A 17,659-nucleotide genomic window follows, 5' to 3' on the forward strand; every position below is an offset into this window, starting at 1 on the left:
TTAAAGGGACAGTTTACTCAAAAAATTTCTCCCCTTTAATTTGTTCCCAATGATCCACTTTACCTGCTGGAGTGTATTAAATTGTTTACAAGTAGCTCCTTTACCCTTATATTGGCATTTGAAATTGTTAATTTAGCATGTGGTATCCCCACCTATTCTGAAAGTTTGTGGCCGCGCGTACCAGCTATAGAATTGCTTTGTAAACACAGCCAGCAGAAGAAATTACACTCCCAGTGTGATAAAGCAGAGATAAGGTAATAAAATGTTGATTTTCCATTGTTCTCTCAAAGTATTGGTGATTGTTTTAAGGACAGATATAAGATAAAGAAGCAGGTATATGTGCACAATGTGATACAGTAATGAGATCTGATTATACCTACAAGCTCAACCTATTTTATTAGGCTGTGGCTTCAAAACACAAAATCAGAGCTTTAATATACAGAAATAAACCTTAAAAAGCTAATTTTCATACATTTTTTTACTCTGCAGTTGGTAAAAAAAGCAATTGTAAACACATTAAGGGAAAAACTATTTTACAGTATACTGTCCCTTTAAATAAATTATTTAAATTATTATTAAGGTAATAATTAATTTTCTTTAGTCAAATAAGGCTAAAACAAATTAAGTGATAGAAGTAAATTGGAAAGTTTTTTAACATCACATGCTCTATATGAATCATTAAAAGAAAAAAATAGCTTCATGTCCCTTTAAAAAAACAACTACTAGAAATAAAGACTGTGATGACAAAAAAAAATCTACCATTTCTTAGTTGTGAATGTCCAAGTTTAACTAAGTAAGTGGCTGGTAGAGATGGGCAAATGAAACAAATTTTAACTAATTTGTTCATTTGTTTCGAATTTCGAATGCTTGTACAACATTCTAAAATTTGTTTAATGTAATAGTATTTCTAATGCTTTCTTTAAAGGGACACTGAACCCAATTTTTTTCTTTTGTGATTCAGATTGAGCATGAAATTTTAAGCAACTTTCTAATTTACTCCTATTATCAAATTTTCTTTATTCTCTTGGCATCTTTATTTGAAATGCAAGAATGTAAGTTTAGATGCCGGCCCTTTTTTGGTGAACAACCTGGGTTGTCCCTGCTGATTGGTGGAAAAATTCATCCACCAATAAAAAGTGCTGTCCAGAGTTCTGAACCAAGAAAAAAGCTTAGATGCCTTCTTTTTCAAATTAAGATAGCAAGAGAACGAAGAAAAAATTATAATAGGAGTAAATTAGAAAGTTGCTTAAAATTGTATGCTCTATCTGAATCATGAAAGAAAAAAAATTAGGTTCAGTGTCCCTTTAACCCCTTAATGACCGGACCATTTTTCAGTTTTCTTACCCTTAATGACAATGGCTATTTTTACATTTCTGCAGTGTTTGTGTTTAGCTGTAATTTTCCTCTTACTCATTTACTGTACCCACACATATTATATACCGTTTTTCTCGCCATTAAATGGACTTTCTAAAGATACCATTTTTTTCATCACATCTTATAATTTAATATAAAAAATATATAAAATATGAGGAAAAAATGGAAAAAAACACACTTTTTCTAAATTTGACCTCCAAAATCTGTTACACATCTACAACCACCAAAAAACACCCATGCTAAATAGTTTCTAAATTTTGTCCTGAGTTTAGAAATACCCAATGGTTACATGTTGTTTGCTTTTTTTGCAAGTTATAGGGCAATAAGTACAAGTAGAACTTTGCTATTTCCAAACCACTTTTTTTCAAAATTAGCGCTAGTTACATTGGAACACTGATATCTGTCCGGAATCCCTGAATATCCCTTGACATGTATATATTTTTTTTTAGAAGACAACCCAAAGTATTGATTTATGCCCATTTTGGTATATTTCATGCCACCATTTCACTGCCAAATGCGAGCAAATAAAAAAAATTGTTCACTTTTTCACAAATGTTGTCACAAACTTTAGGTTTCTCACTGAAATTATTTACAAACAGTTTGTGCAATTATGGCACAAATGGTTGTAAATGCTTCTCTGGGATCCCCTTTGTTCAGAAATAGCAGACATATATGGCTTTGGCGTTGCTTTTTGGTAATTAGAAGGCCGCTAAATGCAGCTGTGCACCACACGTGTATTATGCCCAGCAGTGAAGGGGTTAATTAGGGAGCTTGTAGGGAGCTTGTAGTGTTAATTTTAGCTTTAGTGTAGTGTAGTAGACAACCCAAAGTATTGATCTAGGCCCATTTTGGTATATTTCATGCCACCATTTCACCGCCAAATGCGAGCAAATAAAAAAAAAAGTGACATTTTTCACAATTTTAGGTTTCTCACTTAAATTATTTACAAACAGCTTGTGCAATTATGGCACAAATGGTTGTAAATGCTTCTCTGGGATCTCCTTTGTTCATAAATAGCAGACATATATGGCTTTGGCGTTGCTTTTTGGCAATTAGGAGGCCGCTAAATGCTGCTGCGCACCACACTTGTATTAAGCCCAGCAGTGAAGGGGTTAATTAGGTAGCTTGTAGAGAGCTTGCAGGGTTAATTTTAGCTTTAGTGTAGAGATTAGCCTACCACCTGACACATCCCACCCCCTGATCCCTCCCAGACAGCTCTCTTCCCTCCCCCACCCCACAATTGTCCCCGCCATCTTAAGTACTGGTAGAAAGTCTGCCAGTACTAAAATAAAAGGTTTTTTTTTTTTTTTTTTTTTTTTTTTAAATTATTCAGCTGTGATGGACCCCTGCCTTAACCCCCAACCTCCCTGATCCCCCCCAAACACCTCTCTAACCCTCCCCACCTACCTAATTGCCACCATCTTGGGTACTGGCAGCTGTCTGCCAGTACCCAGTTTTCCCCAAAAAATAAAGTGTTTTTGCATGTTTTATTTTTATTTTTTCTGTAGTGTAGCTGCCCCAACAACCCCCCCCCCCCCACACCAGATCCAGATCCTGATCCTTTATTTAAAAAATTCTGCCCCCCTCCCTCTTACCAAAATTCATTGGTGGCAGTGCCAGTGATTGCTGCGCACACGCGCGCGCGTACACGCAGCCCCCCGCACGCTCCCGGCATCCGGCGTGCACAATGCACTTAAAGGAACCGGATGCCGGGTAGCGATGGGCCGCCCACCCTCCTCCCTGTAAGCTCCCACCCACCAACGAACGGCCGCATCGCTACCGGTGCAGAGAGGGCCACAGAGTGGCTCTCTCTGCATCAGATGCTTTCTAAAGGGTATTGCAGGATGCCTCAATATCGAGGCATCACTGCAATACCCTGAGAGCTGCTGGAAGCGATTGCGATCGCTTCCAGCACTCTCTAAGACAACTGACGTACCAGGTACGTCCATTGTCACTAACTGCAAGTTTTTGCAGGACGTACCTGGTACGTCAGTTGTCATTAAGGGGTTAAATGTAATATTCAAATTATGCAATATTCAAAATAGAAACATTCAAATGTATATATTTGTATCTATTATGTATCAATTTACTAAATTCCCTAGCACATGAACTACTGAACTTCTGAATAGTAGTTGTTAAAGGGACACTAAACCCAATTTTTTTATTTCATGATTCAGATAGAGCATGGAATTTTAAGCATCTTTCTAATTTACTCCTGTTATAATTTTTTTGTTGTTCTTTTGCTATCTTTATTTAAAAAGCAGGAATGTGATGCATAGGAGCCGGACCATTTTTGGTTGAGAAACTGGGTTATGCTTGATTATTGGTGGGTAAATGTAAGCCTCCATAAGAAAACACTATCCATGGCGCTGAACCTAAAATGGGCTGGCTGCTAAGATTTACATTCCTACTTTTAAACTACAGATAGCAAGAGAACAAAGAAAAATTGATAATAGGAGTAAACTAGAAAGTTAAAATGTCATGCTTTATCTGAATCATGAAAGAACACATTTGGGTTCAGTGTCCTTTTAAATTGAATCTTACATTTGAAATTTGTGGATATATGTTCTAATTATAAACATTCAAAATCTGGGGCGCGATCCGATATAGATCGCAGTTTGCGGCGGAAGCGAGGGAACCCACGTCGCCCGCAGTTTCAGCTCGCAACTCGAGCCATCCAATATGCGGCGCCGTCACTTGCTAAAGTGGCGCAAGTCTCACAAACCAGCGATGTCCAGAAATCTGCGTAAGTACAGATTTTTGGAGTCGCCAGTGACTTGCGCCACGTTAGAAACTGCCGGCGCCTATAAAACCTGTCTAAAGTCTAAATCACCCGCACTGTCTAACACGCCTCCTAAACATAGCCCGACACGTCTAACCCTCTATCCGCTATCCCCCCTCACTATCCTAACAATAAAAAAGCTATTAACCCCTAAACCGCCGCTCCCGTACCCCGCCGCAACCTAATAAAGTTATTAACCCCTAAACCGTTGCTCCCGTACCCCGCCGCCAGCTATATTATATCTATAACCCCCTAAAGTGAGCCCCTAACACCGCCGCCATCTATATTAAAATTATTAACCCCTAATGTAAGCCCCTAACACCGCCGCCATCTCTATTAAAATGATTAACCCCTAATTTAATCTACCTACCCCGCCGCCAGCTATATTATCTATATTAACCCTAAGTATATTATAGTTAATATAGGTATTACATTATATATATTAACTATATTAACCCTAATTATATTAGGGTTAATATAGTTAATATAGTTACTATAGTAGTTATATTAACTATATTAACTCTATCTAACCCTAACACCCCTAACTAAATTTATATTAAATTAATCTAATTCATTTATAAACTAAAATATTCCTATTTAAATCTAAATACTTACCTATAAAATAAACCCTAAGATAGCTACAATATAATTAATAATTACATTGTAGCTATGTTAGGGTTAATATTTATTTTACAGGTAAATTGTTAATTATTTTAACTAGGTATAATAGCTATTAAATAGTTATTAACTATTTAATATCTACCTAGTTAAAATAATTACCCAATTACCTGTAAAATAAATCCTAACCTAAGTTACAAATATACCTACACTATCAATAAATTAAATAAACTACAAACATCTATCTAAAAATACAATTAAATTAACTAAACTAAATTACAAAAAAAAACAAACACTAAATTACAAAAAATAAAAAAAAGATTACAAGATTTTTAAGCTAATTACACCTATTCTAAGCCCCCTAATAAAATAATAAACCCCCAAAATAAAAAAAATTCCCTGCCCTATTCTAAATTAAAAAAAGTTCAAAGCTCTTTACCTTACCAGCCCTTAAAAGGGCCTTTTGTGGGGCATGCCCCAAAGAATTCAGCTCTTTTGCATTTCAATAAATATACAATACCCCCCCCCCCCACATAACAACCCATCACCCACATACCCCTATTCTAAACCCACCCAAACCCCCCTTAAAAAAGCCTAACACTACCCCCCTGAAGATCTCCCTACCTTGTCTTCACCACACCGGGCCGAACTCCTGATCCGATCCGGGCGATGTCTTGCTCCAAGCGGCAAAGAAGAATTCTTCCTCCGGCGATGTCTTCCTCCAGCCAATAGAATGCAAGCTCAATCTGATTGGCTGATTGGATCAGCCAATCGGATTGAACTTGAATCTGATTGGCTGATTCAATCAGCCAATCAGATTTTTCTAACTTAATTCCGATTGGCTGATAGAATCCTATCAGCCAATCGGAATTCGGCGGACGCCATCTTGGATGACGTCATTTAAGGGTACCTCATTCGTCGTTCAGTCGTCGGCCGGGATGGATGCTCCGCGGCGGTGGAGCGAAGAAAGAAGATTGAAGATGCCGCCGGAAGAATGAAGACTTTGCTGCCGCTTGGAGGAAGACGTCGCCGGAGGAAGAATTCTTCTTTGCCGCTTGGAGGAAGACATCGCCGGAGGAAGAATTCTTCTTTGCCGCTTGGAGCAAGACATCGCCCGGATCGGATCAGGAGTTCGGCCCGGTGTGGTGAAGACAAGGTAGGGAGATCTTCAGGGGGGTAGTGTTAGGCTTTTTTAAGGGGGGTTTGGGTGGGTTTAGAATAGGGGTATGTGGGTGATGGGTTGTTATGTGGGGGGGGGGTATTGTATATTTATTGAAATGCAAAAGAGCTGAATTCTTTGGGGCATGCCCCACAAAAGGCCCTTTTAAGGGCTGGTAAGGTAAAGAGCTTTGAACTTTTTTTAATTTAGAATAGGGCAGGGATTTTTTTTATTTTGGGGGTTTATTATTTTATTAGGGGGCTTAGAATAGGTGTAATTAGCTTAAAAATCTTGTAATCTTTTTTTTATTTTTTGTAATTTAGTGTTTGTTTTTTTTGTAATTTAGTTTAGTTAATTTAATTGTATTTTTAGATAGATGTTTGTAGTTTATTTAATTTATTGATAGTGTAGGTGTATTTGTAACTTAGGTTAGGATTTATTTTACAGGTAATTGGGTAATTATTTTAACTAGGTAGATATTAAATAGTTAATAACTATTTAATAGCTATTATACCTAGTTAAAATAATTAACAATTTACCTGTAAAATAAATATTAACCCTAACATAGCTACAATGTAATTATTAATTATATTGTAGCTATCTTAGGGTTTATTTTATAGGTAAGTATTTAGATTTAAATAGGAATATTTTAGTTTATAAATGAATTAGATTAATTTAATATAAATTTAGTTAGGGGTGTTAGGGTTAGATAGAGTTAATATAGTTAATATAAATACTATAGTAACTATATTAACTATATTAACCCTAATATAATTAGGGTTAATATAGTTAATATATATAATGTAATACCTATATTAACTATAATATACTTAGGGTTAATATAGATAATATAGCTGGCGGCGGGGTAGGTAGATTAAATTAGGGGTTAATCATTTTAATAGAGATGGCGGTGGTGTAAGGGGCTTACATTAGGGGTTAATAATATTAATATAGCTGGCGGCGGTATAGGGGGATTAGATTAGGGGTTAATAATTTTTATATAGGTGGCGGCGGTGTAAGGGGTCAGATTAGGGGATAGATAAGGTAGATGGCGGCGGTTTTAGGGGCTCACAGTAGGGGGTTAGTTTATGTAGATGGCGGCGGGGTCCGGGAGCGGCGGTTTAGGGGTTAATAACTTTATTAGGGATTTCGGGGGGGGGTCGCGGTTGACAGGTAGATAGACATTGCGCATGCGTTAGGTGTTAGGTTTATTTTAGAAGATTGCGGTTGACAGGGAGATAGACATTGCGCATGCGTTAGATGTTAGGTTTATTTTAGAAGATCGCGGTTGACAGGGAGATAGACATTGCGCATGCGTTAGGTGTTAGGTTTATTTTAGCAGCCAGTTTAGGGAGTTACGGGGCTCCAATAGTCAGCGTAAGGCTTCTTACGGCTGCTTTTTGTGGCGAGGTGAAAATGGAGTAAGTCTTCTCCATTTTCGCCACGTAAGTCCTTACGCTGCATATTGGATACCAAACTGCGCTGGTTTGGTATACCTGCCTATGGCCCAAAAAACTACGGGCGACGGCAGAAATATACGCGCGTAACTTCTAGGTTACGCCGTATATGTGATACCAAATCAGCGTAAATATTGGCGTCGCCGGCTTTTGCGGGCGACGATTTTTATCGGATCGACCCCCAAAAGTGACATTCGATAACTATAAATAGCATTCGACATTCGATTATCGAATTTCTACAATAACATTTGTTCTAACATTCAAATGCGAATATAAACACATTGGCCTATCCCTAGTAGCTGGCTTATTGTGACTGACGTATATGGACTTCAGCATGCTTTGAAATATATTGGGGTTTTTTAAAGTATACTGAGTTTCTATAAAGTAATGGATACCGCCATGTTTGAACCTATATTTTCCACATTTTCCATTAAATACAAAAGTTACAAAAAATATCTTCCTCAACAGTAAATGTGCAATTTTATTTTCATTTTGAAATGACAATGACTGTGATCTATTGATGTACCTCCACAGTAATTTTTATATCTTAAAGGGACATTCTAATACAAGAATGAATTAGATCAAGTCAGTTTTGCATTACTGCTCCAGGCTAATTAAAGGAATGATAACAATAATTTAAAAAAGTTTATCTAATGATTTTCTACAACATTCACCATTAAAGTCTAGGGATTTTTTTGTAGAAAAACCACTTGATAAACTTTTCTTAAAGATTGTGATCAGCTTCTAAGTGGTTAACTCTGGCAATTGTCTAAAAATGTAGGTAAAGTCAAGTTCAGGAGTCACAATCATTACAGCTCCCAAGTCAAACACAGCTGGTAAATTGATAGGTCATGTGACTGCTGCATCAGATTGGCTTACTGGCAGTTTCCTGCTCAGAGCTGCAATATTTGTAGAGGGTAAATATAACTTCCTCCTCCATAACTTAAAGGGACACTTAACCCAATTTTTTTCTTTCCTGATTCAGATAGAGCATGCAATTTTAGGCAACTTTCTAATTTACTCCTATAATCAATTTTTCTTTATTTTCTTGCTATCTTTATTTGAAAAGCAAGAATGTAAGTTTAGAAGCCGGACCATTTTTGGTTCACAATGCTGAATGGGGCTAAATGCACCCACCATTAAACAAGTGCTGCCCATGTTCTGAACCAAAAATTGGCTGGCTCTTTAGCTTAGATACCTTCTTTTTCAAATAAAGAGAGCAAGAGAACAAAGAAAAAATAATAGGAGTAAATTAGAAAGTTGCATGCTCTATCTGAATCATGAAAGAAAAAAATTGGGTTTAGTTCCCATTAACCCTACTAGATCTGTCTTCTGAGCACTCATCTCTTTTATAAAGGCTTCAATACATCTAAGATAACTATATATTAAAAACTTTGGTGGTTGTTCCACTCCCTTTAGAAACATTTTTTTTTAAATGATTAATCTACAAAATTCAACATTAAAAAGGTACCATTATTTGAATGGCATTGACCCATTTGTTGCAAACAAAGGGTAACATATCTTATAATTATATTTTATTTCACTTGTATCTAAGCAGCATTCAAGCACACAAAAAGGAAATGTAAATAAGTAGGACATTTAAAGGGACATGTTACCCATATACTAAATCACTTGAAAGTGGAGCAGCATGTCTGTAAAAAGCTGACTAGAAAAGGAAAATATTTTACCATAACATTTCCTCAATTTACCAGTCACTGTGAGCAGTTATCCTTCAGCTACAATTTTTTGCAATCTACAGCCAATCAGAATTATCAGTGCTGCATTCACACTGTGGAATTGCAGAATTATCAGTGCTGCATTCACACTGTGGAATTGCAGAATAATTTCACAAAATGTTATAGCAAACTCACTTAAACCGAGGAGGTAAATAAAGTGACTATGTCTGTACATGACAGATACACATGCCCTTTAAAGTCCTGGGACAAGCACCCTTTACAATAGGATATAGCTTATGAGGAAATTTGTAGGTAAAATATCTTCTATTTTTACATAGAGATGTTCAAGTGATATTTTCTAGTCAGCTTTTTGCAAAAATACTGCATCACTTTCAAGTGATTAAGCATTTGGGCCATATGTCCCTTTAAGCTACGAAAGCAAACTTTTATTAGTAGCATATTTGATCACACTGAAATAAGATAATGTTCCTTAAGACTAAACTACTTTAATTAAAAACTTCAAGAATGGTTTGTATCAGTTAAAATGTATCTTTTAGTATACGCCAAAACAAATAGGCTCAGATGCCTTAAGAACATTTAAAGTTGCACATATGCGACAAGGTTGTTCAATTGATGTTATGTGTATGTCACACAAGGCTTCCAAATACAAAACATCAGCTTAACAGTATTGAAATGCTAAGTATGTGGACACTGTGCCATTTCAACATATCCATGTAAAAATGGAAGCACAGTGCAAAGTGGTCATGTGAAATCTACTGAAAACAATAGAGAAAAATAATGCTAAGGCTTCATAAAGAATAGAAAAAAAATGAAATTATAAAAGCATATTCTTTATCACTAAATACATGAGTGTTATCAGTTATTTTGTTCTTAGGAATCCATTAGATACCTGTAATTAAGGTTTAAATATTGGCATATATCATTGAGTTGTAAGAATACATTTTTTCTAATTTATCTGTGCTTCATATCAGCAATTATGCTTCAATTATGAATATTTATTATGGATTTACCATAAACAACAGCTTATTGATGTTTATTTTTAAAATGTGAACTTGTTTTGTTTTTAAACTATCACCAATGTGTACACACATTCTCAAAAAGGTTCCCATTCCCACAGTAGTTAAAAGGACACTCAAATCAAAATAAACTTTTATGATTCAGTTAGCTCACAGGGTAAACGTATACTAGTCTGTGATTGGCTGATGTCTGCCACATGATACAGGGGCTGGAAAATAGGAGAAAAAATACATTTATGAGAAGAAAAAAATCTACTGTTTATTGGAAATTCAGAGTAAGGGCTTCTGCATTGTATTTTTATTATGTACTTGTTAAATATGTAATTTTACTGCATTGAGTGGTCTTTTAAAAGCATCATAACAATATTGTTTAATGCAGTTAATGCAAAAGAACCAAATATATGAGTAATGCTGATGTGCAATGCATATCTATACTCATGGGTCCTGACATCCATAAGCTACTGTGACGATCATATTGATGTCTACCACCTCATTATGGAGAGTCCATGCATGACAGGTGTGGCAGGATCATGTCATCATGCTGACATATACACATTGCAGAATTACACATTTTTTACATAATAGCATCATATAATTTCTTCAGTTGCTCAGGTAGCAGTTTAAAGTGTTACCATAAGGATTGCAAGCTACAACTCCTTCTTCCAGTGAACTAAAATAAGCATGACATATTGACCTTGCCAGCAAGCTTCAGTTTTAAGCTGCATTTTACATGCTGTCTCTCCAAACAAGCTATTTGTGATGCTGCATTGACAGTTCCAAAATATAGTAATAATTTAACTCTTAATAATACTTCCCTTTCTCTCTTCCTATGATCACTTTTAGAACAGTTACATAACACCCCTGGATAGATTGCAAGCAGAGGGCACCTATAAGGTGTGTTATCTTGTGTTTGGTCTTGCACAAAGAATAACACAAATCTGGTATTTTAGCCTAAGCATGGCCAAGCGTCTATAGTGTGCCCCATACTTTCAATAAAAAGCACAGGGAACGCTATTAGTGCTATTAGTGCTGGTATTACAAGTGGTAAATAGAGTGTTGCCCTACGCTCAACCCAAAATACTGCATTAAAATATAGCACTTTTTAACCTATAGTAAAACATTATCAGCTGCTAATTTACATAACAAAACTTGAAAATGCTTTGAAAATGAACGTTTTAAAGGGACACTGAACCCAAATGTTTTCTTTCGTGATTCGGATAGAGCGTGACATTTTAAGCAACTTTCTAATTGACTCCTATTATCAAATTTTCTTCATTCTCTTGTTATCTTTATTTGGAATGCAAGAATGTAAGTTTAGATGCCGGACCATTTTTGGTGAACAACCTGGGTTGTTCTCGCTGATTGGTGGATAAATTCAGCCACCAATTAAAAAGTGCTGTCCAAAGTCTGAACTAAAACAAAAAGCTTAGATGCCTTCTTTTTCAAATAAAGATAGCAAGAGAATGATGAAAAATTGATAATAGGAGTAAATTAGAAAGTTGCTTAAAATTGCATGCCCTGTCTGAATCACAAAAGAAATATTTTGGGTACAGTGTGGTGATGGAAACGGCAAACAAAGTCATCCAGAACATACGCTGTTAAAACAGCAGAACAAATGCCAAGAAACAGAACTGAAAACAATAACTGTACAACTTGAAGAGCCACCATCTCCTGTTACTAATGACAATAAGATTGCTGAGTCGGCCAGTGAAAATCAGATCCAGAAGGCTTCCGGTATGTTATTGTCCTTTCTGGTTGGCTATTTTGTTGCTTGTATTATATTCGGCTGCTTTATTATATTTGTATCTCGAAAATAATGCAGTTGGTCCTCCATTTTACATGATAGTATTAAAGGGACAGTCTAGACCAAAATAAACTTTCATGATTCAGATAGAGCATGTAATTTAAAACAATTTTCCAATTTACTTTTAGCACCAATTTTGCTTTGTTCTCTTGGTATTCTTAGTTGAAAGCTTAACCTGGGAGGTTCATATGCTAATTTCTTAGACCTTGAAGCCCACCTCTTTCAGATTGCATTTTAACAGTTTTTCACCACTAGAGGGTGTTAGTTCACATATTTCATATAGATAACACTGTGCTCGTGCACGTGAAGTTATCTGGGAGCAGGCACTGATTGGCTAGACTGCAAGTCTGTCAAAAGAACTGAAAAAAGGGGCATCTTGCAGAGGCTTAGATAAAAGATAATCACAGAGGTTAAAAGTATATTATTATAACTGTGTTGGTTATGCAAAACTGGGAAATGGGTAATAAAGGGATTATCTATCTTTTAAAACAATAAAAATTCTGGTGTAGACTGTCCCTTTAAAGGGGCAGTCTACAATAGAATTTTTATTGTTTTAAAAGATAGATAATCCTTTTATTACCCATTCCCCAGTTTTGCGTAACCAACACAGTTATAATAATATACTTTTTACCTATGTGATTACCTTGTATCTAAGAATCTTCTGACAGCCCCCTGATCACATGACTGTGACTATTTAAAATCTATTGCCTTGCATTTAGTACTGTGTTGTGCTAACTCTTAAATAACTTCTCGTGCTAATAATTAAATCAATACTAAGGAAACAAAGGTTTATTCAAGATTATTTTTCTTTGGTAGAATTAAACGGATATGGTATATAATGGGAGGGACTGGGAATGGGTCAAAGATGTGTATATATACAGTATATGTGTATATGTGTGAAGTCTTCTATGATTAACTTTCATTAAAATAGTATAGCACATAACTACCCAAAGAGTGGATTTTCTGTTTACCAGCTTTGTTCCCAATTATCCATGAACATATTCAGGGAAAAGCAATTTTACAGTGAACTGTCCCTTTAATGTGCACCACCATGAGGTCTATTACGTAAGGGATTTAGAGCACCCAAACTATCTAACATGCAGAGGATAGTGCGCACAAGAACATGCTTGAGCAATAAAAAACAACTTTGTCTTTTGCACTCAAACAATGTTAGTGCTCCACAGTGTTAATAAGTTTGCCACTACACTTGTAATCTAGCCAAATGTGCAGGTATTAGCATGTAGGAACCAAGACAAATAAAGTGCTAATGAATGAGAAAATAGGGGTGTTGATAAGGAAACCAGGAATTTATATTTTACCTTCATATTTTAGCTTTGTTAGCATCCCAAACTTTTAAGAAAAAAAACATCCATGAGTGCATCAAAAACTGTAGCTCACAAGTGGGGAAGTAGTGCAAACCCCTTCACTGCCTGACATTGTTTGCGGCCTTCTCTGGCATCCAAATTTAACCCTAACCAGTCAATAGTCCTCCAATAATCTCATGAGCAAATGTTTCGACATTTAAGGGGACAAGAAACACCAAAAGTTTATTTCATAATTTGCATAGAACAAACAATTGTAATCACCTTTCCAATTTACTTAAATTATCAAATTTACTTAATTCTCTTCTTATCCTTTGCTGAAGAAATAGCATAGCAGCTAGATGAACACATCTAGTTAGCCACTCACAAGATACCAATGTGTGCAGACACCAATCAGCAGCTAGCTCCAACAAGTGTGGGATATGTGTGTATTCTTTTTCAACAAGGGATACCAAAAGAAGGAAGCACATTTGATAAAAGAAGTGAATTTAAAAGTGTCTTAGAATTACATGCTCTATCTGAATCATGCCTTTAATACTGTTGCACCATCTTCCATAAACATTGTTGATCGCTATAATTTTAGCACAGTCATTTAAACAGGAATTTATCAAAATGCAAATGATAATGATACATTATATATTATATGCTATAATATTACCTTTCCAGCTCCCGTTGATCCAGCAACTGCTAGTAACTCTCCTTTTTCTATTTTAAAATTGATATCTGAAAGGACTGGTGTGACATGTAGTGAAAAATTGCCAAAGAACAAGTTTGGCTCGTCGTTCGATACCGTACCTCCATTTGCTTCAAGTTTTGCTTTTTCAAAAAACTCACCAATACCCTAAAAGAAATTTTAGAAATAAGTGTTCCTAATCAAAAAAGGGAGGATTAAAATTATAAAGAATAGTTTGATATACTGACCTCATCCCAAGACGCTGTAACATTCTCCATTGCAACCTCCGTGGTTGTTAAATTATATTCCAAAGATTTATGTTCTTCTTTTTGCAGGAAATCCTGTTGGTTATATACAAAAATCTTTAAGAACACATTGTTGTATTTTCATATATTAATACTGTAATGCCAGTCCTGTTTCACAGGATTTTCTGCCATGACATATGTACTCAATATAATTTAGAAGTAATGGGACAAAACTCTGAACATATCTGTTTAAAAAGACCAAAAAACATAAATTGGATCCCCTATAAAAATGTTTAATTAGGTGCAGTAAAGGAGCATTAGCAATATATATTATTTATTTTGTCCCCTTTTCCAGTAATTTAAATACTATTTTTTTTTATTCTTACAAGTGATTGAAAAATGTATTCTAGAAGTCAAAAACCTAACGCTGCTATGGTCTAAGAAAAAGATTGTTTTATCACAACGCTCATTTATATTTGTTATCTTTAGAAGGGATTTTAAAGGGTATGTTTCTGGACTGCAAAACAATGCAATTTTTCTAGTTTAAATGTTTTTAAAACATTAGTTTTGTATACTGATCTTTTGCAGTACAGAGTTCCGATGCTGATGTAATATATGCTAGCTTTATGTGTTAGTTTAGCTCAAATACATTCAAACAATGCTAATAACAAATAACTAGCTATACTGATTACTTTGGAAATTTGATACAAGTCTATTATCTATAAAACAGGAAAGAAGGGCAAATATTAACAGAATTATTTATTTATTTTAATTTTATATAACACAATGATGTCCATCTGTAGCAATTGTACATTTAATTCACTTTTAAAATATTTGAGTACAAAGAAGTAATTTTTTGCACAAATAAATCAGTACGCACCCCCTTCCCTTCCATTTCTGAATATATGGTCTGTACAAAATGTAGTATTTCCTAAGGGTATTAAATTGAAAGGGACATTCCAATCAAAATTTAAATGCACATAGATGAGTTACATCTTTGAATAGAAACATATGTGCAATATACATGTATTAGCAAAAATGCTTCTATCACTGTTTTAGTGTTAACATTTTTCTCTGCATGTGCATGTGAAGCATAGCTAGATATTCTCAGTGCACCAGCATTTTAAATACTGCAGCTTCTCAGAGCGCCAGTGGGGCTTATACTAAGTTAGCAATTAACAAATTGAGTAATTACCAGATGACACAAGCACCTTAGGATCTCTGAGCAAATGCTGTGTTTAAAATGCTGGTGCACTGTGCATACTTAAATACCCTTTTAAATCAGCTATAGCTTTTATTAGAAGCATTTAATAATTACAAAAATGCTTCTATTCAAAACTGAAATACATCCATGTGGATTCCAATGTTGGCTGGAATGTCCCTTTAATACACTTCTATGAACCAGAACTTGACAAATATGTTTTAGATCTATGAGTCAGCCCACAAATTTAGTAGCCTCATTCCAATGATATATATATATTCTGTTTCCCGGATGTCAGGACTGTTCATCTGTTCTTAAGCTGGGTGATACCATTTGATAAAGGTGCCAGTGGGCAACCAAACGTCATGGATCTTTATTTTTAAACTTTTCTAATAAAAGCTATTTTTATTGAAAATCCAGTGAGTGCTGTCATTGCATTGGACTATATATACAGTGGATATAAAAAGTCTACACACCCCTGTTAAAATGTCAGGTTTCTGTGATGTAAAAAAATGAGACAAAGATAAATCATTTCAGAACTTTTTCCACCTTTAATGTGACCTATAAACTGTAAAACTCAATTGAAAAACAAACTGAAATATTTTAGGTAAAGGGAAATAAAAATAAAAAAATAAAATAATATGTTTGCTTAAAGGGACACTGAACCCAATTTTTTTCTTTCATGATTCAGACAGAGCATGTAATTTTAAGCAACTTTCTAATTTACTCCTATTATCAATTTTTCTTTGTTCTCTTGCTATCTTTATTTCAAAAAGATGGTATCTGAGCTATTTTTTGGATCAGAACCATGGACAGCACTTGTTTATTGGTCGGTTAAATTAATCCACCAATCAGCAAGGACAACCCAGGTTGTTCACCAAAAATGGGCCGGCATCTAAACTTACATTCTTGCTTTTCAAATAAAGATACCAAGAGAATTAAGAAAATTTGACAATAGGAGTAAATTTGAAAGTTGCTTAAAATTGCATGCTCTATCTGAACCGCAAAAGAAAAAATTTGGGTTCAGTGTCCCTTTAAGTGTGAACACCCTTTTATAACTGGGGTTGTAGCTGGGTTCAGAATTAAGCAATCACATTCAAAATCATGTTAAATAGGAGTCAGTACACAGCTGTCATCATTTAAAGTGCCTCTGATTATCCCCAAATAAAGTTCAGCTGTTCTAGTAGGTCTTTCCTGACATTTTGTTAGTTGCATCCTACACAAAAGCCATGGTCCGCAGAGAGCTTCTAAAGCATCAGAGGGATCTCATTGTTAAAAGGTACCAGTCAGGAGAAGGGTACAAAAGAATTTCCAAGGCATTAGATATACCATGGAACACAATGAAGACAGTCATCATCAAGTGAAGAAAATATGGTGCAACAGTGACATTACCAAGAACTGGATGTCCCTCCAAAATTGATGAAAAGACGAGAAGAAAACTGGTCTGGGAGGCTGACAAGAGGCCTACAGCAACATTAAAGGAGCTGCAGGAATATCTGGCAAGTACTGGCTGTGTGGTACATGTGACAACAATCGCACGTATTCTTCATATGTCTGGGCTATGGGGTAGAGTGGCAAGATGGAAGCCTTTTCTTACAAAAAAAAACATCCAAGCCTGGCTAAATTTTGCAAAAACACATCTGAAGTTTCCCAAAAGCATGTTGCAAAAGGTGCTCTGGTCTGATGAAACCAAAGTTGAACTTTTTGGCCATAATTCCAAAAGATATGTTTGTCGCAAAAACAACACTGCAATGCATATCACCAAAAGAACACCATAACCACAGTGAAGCATGGTGGTGTCAGCATCATGCTTTTCGGCTGTTTTTCTTCAGCTGGAACTGGGGCCTTAGTCAAGGTAGAGGGAATAATAAACAGTTCCAAATACCAGACAATATTGGCACAAAACCTTCAAGCTTCTGCATGAAAGCTGAACATGAAGAGGAACTTTATCTTTCATTATGACAACGACCCAAAGCATACATCCAAATCAACAAAGGAATGGCTTCACCAGAAGAAGATAAAAGTTTTGGGATGGCCCAGCCAGAGCCCAGACCTGAATCCAATTAAAAAACTGTGGAGTGATCTGAAGAGGGCTGTGCACAGGAGATGCCCTCACATTCTGACAGATTTAGAATGTTTTTGCAAAGAAGAGTGGACAAATCTTGCCAAGTCAAGATGTGCCATGCTGAAAAACTCATACCCAAAAAGACTGAGTGCTGTAATAAAATCAAAAGATGCTTCAATAAAGTATATAATTATGCAACCATATTATTTTTTTTTTTATTATTTCTATTTCCCTTTACCTAAAAGA

At 35.5% G+C, this 17,659-nt stretch overlaps 1 protein-coding gene across 1 annotated transcript in view; it reads right to left on the reverse strand.

Annotated features, from left to right (window-relative positions):
• CFTR (CF transmembrane conductance regulator) overlaps nt 1-17,659 on the reverse strand; it is a 345,866-nt gene that overhangs the window by 161,109 nt on the left and 167,098 nt on the right. Inside the window, exons 9-10 of the mRNA XM_053716685.1 lie at nt 14,151-14,243; nt 13,888-14,070 (exon numbers count right to left, since the gene is read on the reverse strand). Of these exons, the coding sequence (XP_053572660.1) occupies nt 13,888-14,070; nt 14,151-14,243 (276 nt within the window). The remainder of the gene's footprint in view (nt 1-13,887; nt 14,071-14,150; nt 14,244-17,659) is intronic.

Source organism: Bombina bombina, chromosome 6 (assembly GCF_027579735.1).
Source record: "Bombina bombina isolate aBomBom1 chromosome 6, aBomBom1.pri, whole genome shotgun sequence".
NCBI lineage: Eukaryota > Metazoa > Chordata > Amphibia > Anura > Bombinatoridae > Bombina > Bombina bombina.